This window comes from Bombus affinis, chromosome 14 (assembly GCF_024516045.1).
Source record: "Bombus affinis isolate iyBomAffi1 chromosome 14, iyBomAffi1.2, whole genome shotgun sequence".
NCBI classification, from domain to species: Eukaryota; Metazoa; Arthropoda; class Insecta; order Hymenoptera; family Apidae; genus Bombus; species Bombus affinis.
Window position 1 is genome coordinate 7,991,712 of NC_066357.1, and position 12,909 is coordinate 8,004,620.

A 12,909-nucleotide genomic window follows, 5' to 3' on the forward strand; every position below is an offset into this window, starting at 1 on the left:
ATCAGCTTCATTTTCTTTTATTTATAGTGAAATTAGAAGATGCAATATGCTCGTACGACAGTTGCAATCTCTTGTACTTGTATATACTTGGCGAGTTGATCGGTTCACGCGAACTCTACGATCACCGTGGCAGAGGTATGTTTTGGGGAAGCTCCATTCGTTCTTCCTAACCAAAACCACACTTAGATACAAATAGGCGGTCTTCCTTCGCGAACGACTTATCGAGATTCAACTGGTCTTTTATATCTCTCTGCAACCCCCCTCCCCATTCCCTCTCCGTCATATTCTCTCCTTGTCCTTGGATGCGTCATCTTTCGCTTAAGATAAATCGCGTCCAAAGGCATCATCTCCTCTATCGAGCGTAATCTTTCCTCGCAACGTCCGATAACTTATGATTAATGACGGTGGAACGTGTATCGAACCTGAAAGGAACTGCACGGTAGACTTTTTAATTAAACGATCATACGTATACGAAGAATTGGAAATCGAATCGAACACATGGAGATACTTTAGAGACGGAAAATCACCACCGAATCTACTACGTAGAAACTTCTACGAGAGGAAACGTTTCCTTTTCCTCTTTCTTTTTTCTTTTTATTTTTTCTTTCTTTTTTTTTTTGAGAGGTGAATATAATTTCTCGATTTAATATTGGAAACATTGGAGCTATTCCTCCTACCGTCACTGACACGATTATCGGACATTCTCGACGTAACGATAACTCGGTCGACGACTGTCACCGAGAAGGAAACTCGTGCCACCAGTGTCAGAAGAAGCGTGGTTTCGAAAAACGATCTACATCCTAGCGATCCACACTCGACCCTATAAGATACTTTCCAGTTTGGACGCTCTCTCAGTTCGGTATATTTGCTATTACAATTACTCAATTCTCGATCAATTGCCAATTCTCAATTCTCAGTTACTCAATTATCGATTCTCGATACTTAAATCCCTCTGCTATAGAAAGTTAGGTACAGATACAACATGATTTATCGTATCATCGCTCTTTTTTATTACATGTTCCCGCACCCTCTGTTTGCCTCTCACTTCTTCTCTCGCTTTCCGGTTTCTCTTTCTCTTGTTCTGTCCCCAAAACCTACCTCATCCACTTGCGGGGGCGGAGTGGTCGCGGAGGCGTTTTGGGTCGTATTTGGTGGTGTTGTAGTTGTAGTAGTAGTAGTAGTGGTGGTGGTGGTGGTGATGGTGGTGGTGGTGGTGGCTGGGGCGCCGGGCTCGTGAGGGTGTGAGTGGGTGCTAGACAGGGACGCGTCCCTTTCGCGTTCCATCGCAAGCTTGTAGACCTTGTTGCGCAGGGTGCTACGCGGTATCCCGTAGATCACGGCCGCCCTTCGTGTGCCGAGCTTGCCACTCTGGATATCCCTGAGCGCGGCTTGCAGTTCCTCCTCGGTGTAGGCCCTCCGGCCACCCCCGGCACCCACCACGGGGACACCACCGACGCCTGCCGCAGCTGCTGCTGCCGCCGCCACGGCCGCCACTGGCCCGGTCATACGTGGTTTTGCACGATAACAAGAACTAAAACATTCAACATGGTATCGTTTATCGTATTATCAATTCGCGTTATCGTTTATCCTCTCCTTTACTCGACTGTCTAGTCGGTAGACCGCAGACGTTCACGCGATTTTATATTTTTGTGAATGAAACTAAAGAAATGGGACCTAAACAGAAATCTAACGGGGAGTTATTTTAAGAAAGTGTTTGACATAAACTTGAAACTACGCATCGTGTACACCGATAATAAAGCCTTCGTATCTTGCCCGAGCTTGGAATTTTTTTTAAACGCTGTTTTTGTTAGAAAGATAGAATTAGGACGAAAATGATGGAAAGAACGTAGGCAGTAAGAAACAAGTCGATGTTTAATCTTGCTTTTTCTTATCGCCCTATTGCGTATCTCTCTGTCCCGGTTCATTTGAAATTTCTAAGCCGCTTCTCTGTCCGTTCGATCTACTAAACATCACAACAGGTATTCTATTTTTGACATCTTATTGAATGTATTCCGCTGATATTTACAACTTTCCAAAAATCCATAAATATCTGCAATCTACTTTGCACGTTGACGTACCGACGAATCGAGATTCCAGATATCTAATGAGCCCCGATAATTGCACAATCACGCTATATAACACGCCATACCGATATCCTCGTAACGAAGTTACTGGGTTATCGGGTGGTTTTCGTACCATAGACTCACGTGTAGAAGCGGTTCATTGGCCAAGCTGTACCAACGTTTCCCAGCCACGTGGCCGGCGAGGTACGCGCACGTGTTGTACACGAGAAACGAATCGATCCAACAGAGTGTGTCTCGTTAACGCTTTGATCTTTGACCTAGCCGGCTGTATTAGAACGAATTCTAGCTACGAAATTAGACGGGCTAATGGCGAGTGAGCTGTCAGTTATTACGCAATTAAAATGTTTCTTGAATATGATTTATATGAGGCGTTTAGAAGCCAACGTTGAACAACTTTATAAATTTAGAAATACAGAGAACCGATAACGTAGCAAACGCTGTTTCTTTTTAATTTACCTTGAACTTTGTTATCACGTTACGAGTACTTGAACGATCACGGTGTGTAACACGGTCAAAGAACAAAGTAGAAAAATCAGAGAAAATCAAGAAAACGATCGTACTTCCACGACATCCATGATATTCGTTAAATTAATATACCGAGGAATTGAAAATTGTTTCCAGAATTTCACATCGAACGCACGTATCCTGAATCGGGTTGAATTACGGGAGTAACTCGTTTGTTTCCTGGGGATCGATCGTTAAACGCGTGTTTATGTAATGAAATTAAGGAATTAATAAGATGTTGAATTGTCCAGTTTAGCTTCTGAACGACTCCATACGTATCGTACATAGCCGATTCATTCGGCTTCTTACGTGTCGTAAGTCTCCTGTTATTCCGCCGCTGATGCTATACATATTCATCGACACCTTTTGTTCTTTCTTTTTTTCTATTCCGTTTGCTTTCTCTATCGTCGAATTAAGAAATTTCAATTCGTATCGCTGATGGCAGTTCGAAGAATCGAATGACGCAAAGACGACAGGTAGCAATCGGGCTGCTACAGTCTGTCTCGTTGTTTAACAATAAAATTGATAGGAAGAATTCCACGTAAAAGATGTGGCCGCTCGTTGGTGATTCGCAAGAACCGTGGCCCCCCATGATGAGTTCGTCGACCTATTCTCTCTCGGACAGCAAAGTAAGCTGATAAAAGTGTATTTCGACCGTTCTGCCCCCTCCTAAGCTTCGCCACCGCTTCGAGTGCCGCTTGCAACAACCGTATCTCTGCAGCCTTTTATTCTTTATTCGCCGCGATACCTGCTGCACTACGAATTTAGCTTCCCTCTAATTATCCTAATTTCGACATTATCCTAATTAACCATTCGACGAAAGATTAAACCCCGACGGTGTGATAACTGCAATTCGGGAAGGACGATTTAGAAAATAATTATTTCCTTTTCGTCAGGATTTCTTTCGTTTCTGGCATTAAATACTAAAGATACTTGCTTTCGTGAGAAATAAATGTCAGTAATTTTCAAACGTTCAAGGAAATCGCGTCTAATCTCAAAAACAAATGTGAAAACAGTTAGTTTCGATATGGAATTGTCCGAGAATAAAATTATTCTTTCGTAAGAAAAGAGAGAGAAAAAAAAAGAAAAAAAAAAAGATGTGATTTATCGTACTTTTTACCTGTGATCTTACTATACCAACCAGCGAATGACGTCAAAATAAAAGATCAACCGAAATGATTTCTCATGACCCTGCGTTATCCTCTTCCAGCTATTTAATGTCTAATCTATATGCTATTCCTTAGAGACATAAATAATTAGCGCTACATCGTTAAACTCGTAATTGCTCCTATTTTAATCCATCATTGTCTGTAGCACCGATTAAGATAAGAGGCGATTGCGGTCTGACGAAAATGATCAATAAACGCTTGCGAGAGAGATCCGGTGTCGCGTGGTCACGTGACGTCTGTTATCTGGAATTTCCACGCGGTACAAGAAAACTTTGTCAACAGCGTCGACTCGAACGATTGTTCGTCCGGTTGATCGTTCGAGCTTCTAATTTTTCGACTTTACTCGCGTGGTTTCGACGGCGGGCTATCTTATCGTTAATTGCGGTAACGCGCATGCGCCGCCGCGAGCCGAGACTCTGGCCCCGTCTCCTTTTCTCCAGCGTTCCTCTCCGCGTTTCGATCTTTCTCGCGCGGCGTACGACACACGCGAGGTACTTTGTGCCTTCGATGTGTCAGGAGGTGCAGATTACGGTGGACTAATAATAGACGACGATAAAAATTTGACGCGCAAAATGTTCCGCGGGGAAAACAGCGAAAACACGAGGGCAACGTACGGACATGGTTCGCGACTTTGACTCGGCGTTATTCGTCTTCTCCCTGTTTTCCCTCCCTCCGTTTCGTTCCTTCGATCATCGTGCCATTTATTCATTTTTTTCCCCCACGAATAACGTCCGCTTCAAGGAACGTTATATTATTTGGAATCTATAACGTTCTTCCATTTCGACTTACTCATGCTGAGATTCTTGAATTTTTATGTCTCGACCTTGTTTTCGTCTCGACCGAGAACGAGATTTTTAAATGCTCGCTTCGAATGTTCATGAAAATTAGCAAAAATCTACAGGTCTAACGATCAGCGAGAAGCGTATTAACGGATTAAAGATACATTCCTCTTTAGACTTTTTTGTCAGACACGTTGTAACGCGTTATCCCATCTGAACTTTCGATAAAGCGAACAAAGACTACGTGCTTCGCTGAGATCACCGAAAGTCTCGATAATAACAAAAAAAGCCTATTACCAAAAGTTTAATAAATAAATCAAAGTATGTTTAGAAGTATAACACCGAATGAAAAACGTAGAGCGAATTATAAATGTAACGGGATTTTTGTTGTATTCGTGCGATATATCGCAATGCGTTATCCTACCTGAACTTTGTACAAAGTAAATTAATTACTTTAATCATTTTTGATTCCTATCTATAACGTTAATTCCTAACGTTGATTTTTATCGTCAAACGAATTAAAGATTCGAAAGATAAATGTTCCCAGAAGATACGTAGCATAATAACAATCGCGTCTTATTTTCATGATAAATTCAACTAGTTTTTCAACAATGGTATAACGCGATTCGCTATAAAATGATCGAAAGAACGTAACAGGGTTAAGAAACATTGAACTTGCCGACGCTTAAGTGAAAACTCGGGAAGACAGGCGGTTCGTGTTTTATCGCGAAACGTTATTCAAGAGAGCGCGTCGATTTTAGCTTTTAGAATTTTTAGCAAGGATCTTCCGATTTCTCTTCCGTTCATCTTCGATTAACTTTCACGGCCGATTCGGGCGCGCGCGAAGTTTCTCCTCGCAATTTTCGAGTCACCCTTTGGAACGGACGCGATGTTGAACCCGATAACCGGCAGGTTTCGTACGAAATAAAATACCCACTACCATTATATGTATATTTTCATTCGACAAACGGATAAACGGCCGTACGAGCGCGATAATTTTCGCGGCACGCGAATTCTATTGAAGAGATTAATGCGCGGATAACGTGTATGCTTCGACACGAGTGTTTTCTAAACAAACCGGCAAAAAAATTGTAACAGACTTTCGTGCAAATTTTCGTAATGAGTAGCCGGACGAGCAGTGGGATGCTCGGCGGAAAATTTTCCGAATAAGCAAACAACGAACCGTGGAAACTTTTTAATTACCGTTTCGTACGCCGCCGCTATAGATTCGAATCGTATACCGTGCATCCTATTTAATGACACAACTTCTGTGCGATATAAAAGTATCCAAGGTACGCCGAACGATCGGTATGGCAGCTTCGAAACGATTGTATACTACAGTACAATCAGCCTTGACAGAGTACGTCGTCCATTAAGTCGTCGCGTTCGAACACGAATCTATTCTCGATCCTTTGGAATACGCGGCATACGGAATGCGATCAACACTTTCTTTTGCTCGCGCGGAATGCAAATACCTATATCAGTGGTGGCTTCGTTTCGCTGCGAGGTGTAAAACGAGTCGCGTGATAACACTGGCAGGAATCGACACGCTTCTCGTTCTGGTTACTAAGCATCACAGACGAATTTCAACAGCGCCGAGACGACTTCTTTCTTATTTTTTATTTTTTTATTTTTTTATTTTTTTTTTTTTTTTTTTTTTTTTAGACAGCCTGTGACAGCGTCGGAAAAATACGACCAACAGCTAGTTTTCATCGGTGTATGACGAGAACGCGAAATCGTTTAAATATTCTTGTTAAGAAGAAGGTTACTTACTTAAAGATACTCTTGGGGTCGATACCTGCTGTCATCCTCAGAGGTATTTTCTGTTGTTCCAATAGAGATATGTTGTTATCCTGCGACAGAAAGCGTCATCGTGTCACGCAACAGCATTTTCGTTTTTTTGGTAGAAAACGCTCTAGCGTCGTAAAAATAAATGATAACGTAAACGTAAATGTGAGAAGACGATAATTGCGTTGACTCTTATGTTTCGCGTTTCTAGACGCAAAGGAGAAGGAAAGCGAATCTACCCACGCCAGAAGGAGCACGTACCTGAGAATTTTTCGGTTTGGCCGAGAGGTCGAGAGGTTGGTCGGCTGGCGTTGCACTGTCCTGATGAGGCTGCACCCCAACGAGAGGCGCCTCCCTTGGTGGCAGACACCACTGAGGCAGTAAGGTAGGGTAGGTACCGGTGAGAGCCGCGGCGACCACGGACGCCGCCATCGGGTCCACCTGGACCGACATCGGTGACTCGGCCGATCGCGAGCTGCTGCTACTGTCGCTCTGCGGACTCTGCAGGATTCGCGACATCGAACGTTATGTTCGTCCGGCTCGTCATTGGTCGGCGGAACACACGGAAAGGAACTGATTACCACCGGCGTGGGAGGGAAGAAACGATCATGGAAAAAGGAGCACATCCTCGTCGACGTTGGAGGACAAATCGAATCCTGATCAAATTCGCTTTTCGCCACGCAGGAATACGGGTCCGCCTTCGTGAAACTTTTATAAGGGCGGCGTGTCAAAGCGATCAAAGCAACGGATACGAAGAGACGTACTCTTTTGCGCGTGATAATAAAGAATTGAACGTTTCCTAGTGTCCTGCGCCGGAGGACCGATATCCGTCATATATCGCGTAAAGCGTTGTCCTTTCCGCGCGATTAATTATGCGCTTTGAAGAATTCCGCGTTGGCTAATGCAGTTTTATGCGCGACGAATCGCATCATGGTGACAGAGCGTTCCGAGTCAAACCGGTGACGAATAAATTAGTCCTCCAGCTAAATTATTCTTCGATCGATCGTGAATTGATTCGCATTAAATAACGTCACCATGATGCGAACAAGACAGCTTCCGCTTAGCCATGGTTACGAGAATCGTACTTACGAGAGGTGGTTGATCATCGTGCGGTAGCTTGCCGTCCAGGCAAAAGTAACATTTGTCTAGCGGCTTCCAGTCTTCTGGCGGTGGGCTGGTGCGTCGGCTTCCAATAAGAAACGGCGGTACCGCGTTTCTAGCGGCTGCTTCAACCTCCCGACACGGCAACCCTGACCTGATCGCGTCCGAATCCGGCGTCGGTGTCGTCAATATCGTTGGACCGCCTCCAGAACTCGGCACTCCTTGCAACTCCTCCTCCGTTTTCACTCTCAATGAACCCTGCGTCACCGGTGTCCGCTCCAACGCGACTTCTTCCGTTCGTTCCTGCAACAAACACCGTTACACGTTATTATTGGCTTTCTTTTCGATTGCTTCACCCTGACCCCCGAGAAAAGAAAAAAAAAAGGGGATTCTACAACGAACCTTGGTCCCTTCCGTATCTGTAGCGTTGGCAGTCGGATAATCCCGAGATCCTCGATCGTTCTCCCTTCTCAGAGGACTGACGGGCCTGTCGGCGTCTTCGTCGAGCTTCAGCCGTTTTTCCACTTCGGCCTGCCCCCTTCCATCCTCCTCTTCCTCGTTCTCTTCGTCGTCCTCTCTGTCGTCGGTGGCCTCTCCGTCGTTCTGCCGGCGTTTGCGTCGCCGCCTCGTCGCGATCGTCGTGGTTCCCGTGGTCATAACAGCGGTGGTGTTCGGCGTGGTGATCGTCGCGATCGTGCCGGTCGCGGTACTGGTAGCAAGTATGCTCGTTCCCGTTGTCGTCGTCGACGTGGTCGTCGTGCCCGTCGTTACCGTGGTCGTCGTCGACGTATCCGCGGTCTTCGTAGCCGATTCCTCTCGGGCGACACCGTTCGCGAACTCGTCCTCGCCGACCTCGACTTTGATCTCGTCTGGCCTTAGGCGACGGTCTTCTTGTTGCCGTTGTTGTCGTTGCTGCTGTTGCTGTTGTTGCTGCTGATAGTGACGGTGGTGATCTTGAACGGCGGAGGGCTGTAGGTGATGGTGGTTCTGCAGGTGATGCCTTTGCAGGCTCTCCTGCTTGATCGGGCCCGTCGTCGTCGCCGTCGTTGCCGCTGTCGTCGTCGTAATCGCCGGTGGCACCGTCGTTGTCGTCGTTATCGTTGTAGGTAACGAGGAGGACGCAGGATGAAGCGGACGCGACCCAATTTGTTCCAAATTCCCGGGCACCACCGGGTCGCAGGACGACGAGAACGCCGGGTAGAGCCGGTGGTGGGGCTGTGCCGTCACTGATTCGCTGCTGCGAGTACCGCTGTACAGGGTGTCCTGATATTGCTTCCATCTCCTACGGCCCATCAACTCCTCCGCTACCCGTTCCAGACCTGCGACACCATCGTAACTGCATCAAACAATGATAAGCGCCACTTGCCCGCAAACCCCTGTACAACCACTTTTCTAACCATACGCTCCGAGTATAAGACTACTCTTATTTACACTATGGCAGATTCGTCTTGCAAATTTTCGTATCGATTAAAACGATTAGATTAGATCAACGGTGTCTGTTACTGTCACGAACGAGTTTGACGAACGCATACCGCCTAGCCCTCCATTCTTACAGACCAGTGTATTTTTGTTTTGTTATGACCATACGAAGACTGATTTTTCTTCTTTGTTATAATTTGTCAACTTGTTACGTTCGAACATAAGTATTTTCAAAATAGGTGATCTATATTTAGGGAGTTTTTATAAAGAGCCGAAGACACGGCTAATGTTACAGTAATCAGTATTTTTGAAATATCTAAAAGAATAACTAAACCGTATATTTTCAGTGCCACAATAGAATAAAAAGGAAAATTTTGTAATATGGAATTGATTAACAGCATATGAAATTTCAAAAATTACTCTATCGCGAAACACGATGAATGTAACTTGTCGTATCTTTTCCCTGTGGTTTTCACAGTTACATGACGTGACAAATTTTGCACGCTTCTATCATACTTGTTTTCTGTTATAGTAAGAACATATAGATCGTGTGCTTGTTAGATAGTTTTAAGGTACCTGCAGCAAGAGAACTCTAAAAGCAAAGTGGGATTATGTATTCGATTATTATGTTTTGTTCGTATACCGACATATACGATTAAGTTGTTAATTATATCGTAATTGATACTTCGTATTGCAATAAATTGCCAATATATATATATAAGTAATTTATACTTAGTTTCGTTTACAAAAAAATTCTCGTTCGTATTTTATTTGAGATACCTGGTCGATGAGACGTTCGAAGACTTTGCGAAGAAAGAAACAACTAGTTATTTTTACGCGGACTCCGTGAAATTTACTGAGCTGTTAAAGGGTTAATCATCGAAGTCGCTAAAAGGGCAGCGATAAATCATTGGCAGAGAAAACGCGAGGGCCGGAGCTCGTGGAAAACGCAAGTTGCTCGCGTGAATATAAAGATCCGTTAACCACGATAACTCTCTGGTAATGCACGTCGATGTCGGAATCACCAAAATCGCATGCTCGAGAAACCGACCGGACGTGGTGGTTTTTTGAAGGACACGGCGGTAACACGCACGGCCCGGTATATCTGACAGAATGTCGCAACGAAGAAAATTGCGGCACATCAAAAGTGGCGGTGCAATGCGAACGCATTTGCTAATGTTTCCTCTTCTCTTTTTTCGCCAATCGTTCTATCGGATTGCTTTAGCTCCATTGCCATAACGATTCTCCCGCTTCGAGCTGCCATTTAGAAATCCCGTTCCGTAAACGATACTCGCTATTATAGCTTTTTTTGTACGTTCGAGTCGCTGTACAGCGACTCACGCAAGCATTTGAACATTTGCTATAGGACATTTTTCTGCATATATAACGTGCGTTACATGGAACTTTTTGGAATTCCATTCACCGGTTAATGAGATAGAATTATTGTAATTACGTATATCGGTAATATGGGAAACCGATTCGAACGTGCGACGGTTACGAGACATATACTGCAAAGACGTATTTAGTAAAAAAATTCGCCTGCAGCATGCGAATATCGACCATCTTCAACGAACAATGAGCGAAACGAACGAACGAAACGAAATAATTTTCTGATCTCCGTGAAGAGTAGATATGTTTGCAATAAATATTTCCTAGCTTCTATATATATTTTCAGGTTTGTTTCAAATCTCACAGATATAATCGCGCCAGTCGTATCTCATTATGGTGTAATAGGCTTTCACAAGTCACCGTACACCACTGTGATTCTCAATCCTCCAGGTACAAAATTCGCTCGATTTTATGAAACCCGAGAAATGTCGAAGATTTGTGGTATTTCCAATCGGACGACTAGGGGCCGTAATTCCTGTGCAAGTAATTCGCGACGCTCCTCAAAATCGCTATCGATAGATGCAACGATAACAGGACTTTTTAATTTCCTTATCCAAAGGTCAAACAGTCGAACGTTATCGTAACGACGCGCCGTGTCTCGTTGGTAACGGCAAAAGGTTCCGGAAAAATCAAAATCCGTCCCGATATCATCCTGTACAATTTTTAATGCATCGCTTGCGACCGATATTAATTCTCAAAATAAATATCCAACGTGAAATATCGAGTTCCAATGTAAATTCAACCACGTTTATTTTTCCTTCGTGATCGATATCATGATGAAACTGTCGACAATTCTATTTCGAAGCAACCGAGTAAATGCGTGACGACACAAAAATGGTCGACGCATGTAGTCGGTGAGCCAAGAAAAAAGTCCACGTAATCTCCTACGAACACCGCGATAAAAATTCTCGATACTCGTACTCGCTCTATTCATCGACCATGCTCGAATTGGGCCGCAAACGCGTCTCTTCGCAGAGACCCACTTTGAATGCGTCAATTGATTCTAAACAGACACCCGGTACGGTGGCACGCGTCCCGCAAATGCACCATAACTGTCACGTCATTTGGTCGTCGCGTGTGCCACGAGCACATGCCAGCCGATGAATGTACGTAAATATATTTGCATGTGTAGGTAGAATTCGCGTGCGCAAGGAGATGGAGCGCGGTGGCGATTTTTCATGGCTGCCGCCTTTATTTCTCGCCGAATTGATTTTGTCGTCCAACCAGCGCGGGATAGTCGCGCCGATTAAACTTCGACTCCATTGCCGCGAATTTCTACCACATCGACCGACGTCGCCAACTTTTCATACCGAACCGCGCCAACGTACGCCGGTGATTCTGCGCGTACTCTTAAAATTCCCGCCTTTCGCTTCCGCTTCTTTAAACCCTCCGCTTCCTGTGTCTCGCTAACGATATAGCACGCATATGCCGATCCAAATTGTATCGTACGAAAGTATAAGAGAAAGATAAGAACCAAAATTTTGAGAGTCGCTAAGAATAAAAAAAAAAAAAAGAAAAAGAATGAGAGAAGAAGAGAAAATATCAGAGAATATAGTACGTTCGGTGTATATCGATCGATAAGGTTATATTAAACGCTAGGTTTCGCTGCAAAAGGAGTGCGCGCAATGAAAAACATCTGAATAAATTATTATTGTTTGTCGAACGTTTCGAACGAGTGACGACGCCCCCATCGTGGTAGCCCATCGTCGTTTGTACGGCCATTATTTAAACGCTCTAGTTCCACGCAGCTTATCAAATACAGGTATAATGCCAGTTTGCGGAAACGCGAACTGGATCTGCGCCGAGCGTCGCCGCTGCGACATATCTGCTTGCACGCGCTGCTGTCAGAAAAACGTATGACAAGCATTACGGTCAGGGCTGAGTTTATACAGGCGGACTTTAAATGCAACTCCAACGAAATGTGTTATTTTTGAACGGGTAAGGCTTATTTTGTAATTATCCCTGGGTCACGAAAATCGAATTCCTAAATCACCTTCGTGTATTACCGGCCATCCGATTTACGACTAGATGTAGTAGGCGTTCCTATATTTTCTGCAAATTCGCTGTCCCTTCCTTGCTATCGTCACACGCCCATTCTTCGTTTTTTCCAGGCGAGTCAATAACGTGACTAACGTATTTCACGGTAACATTTAGCCGCTCGTAGATTTTAATACTGCATCGATAAGAGGAACACAAATTGCACAAGTTAACGCAATCACTATAATTCGCTAATCGGCGTATTTAGAAAACCTCGAACTTCTTCGTAATCGAACTGAGCATGCATCGAGACAACCACAACAATTATACGAATCATCATCTCGCGAGAACGTGCGGGCCCCAAGGCCGTGCAAGTGAGTCATGAAAATCTGTCCAGAATAAGGCGATCGTTACACGAAATTTTTTTTTCTACGTTAAATTTAGCCTTGTTCCGCGATGACGTCAAATCCAACTCATCTACTGCCACGAAAGAACAAAAGGAACGCGTTGTGCTCTAACGCGCGTACAAGAACAAGGAAGATAGTCGAGATGCAAACATTTCTTTGTGTTATTTAGCTCGCGAGCGATTCACGCTGCTGGTCGTACGAATATCGGGACGTTTATCCTACCGCCTTTAATTAAAATGTACTACTTTTTTAGTATTTCCGAACCGGTAAAAAACCAAAGGTTTATCGCTCT

The 12,909-nt window shown here is 44.4% G+C and overlaps 1 protein-coding gene across 9 annotated transcripts in view; it reads right to left on the reverse strand.

The window, feature by feature from the left end:
- LOC126923944 (mushroom body large-type Kenyon cell-specific protein 1) overlaps positions 1-12,909 on the reverse strand; it is a 104,365-nt gene that overhangs the window by 26,323 nt on the left and 65,133 nt on the right. For 6 of the 9 annotated variants that reach the window (XM_050737891.1, XM_050737892.1, XM_050737890.1 and 3 more), the window contains 5 exons: positions 7,828-8,744; positions 7,414-7,728; positions 6,586-6,825; positions 6,310-6,389; positions 1,099-1,531 (listed from right to left, as the gene is read on the reverse strand). In XM_050737891.1, coding sequence (XP_050593848.1) covers positions 1,099-1,531; positions 6,310-6,389; positions 6,586-6,825; positions 7,414-7,728; positions 7,828-8,744 — 1,985 coding nt within the window. Of the gene's footprint in view, positions 1-1,098; positions 1,532-6,309; positions 6,390-6,585; positions 6,826-7,413; positions 7,729-7,827; positions 8,762-12,909 lie in introns of all 9 variants that reach the window. The other 3 variants (XM_050737894.1, XM_050737897.1, XM_050737896.1) reach the window with 3 other exon arrangements.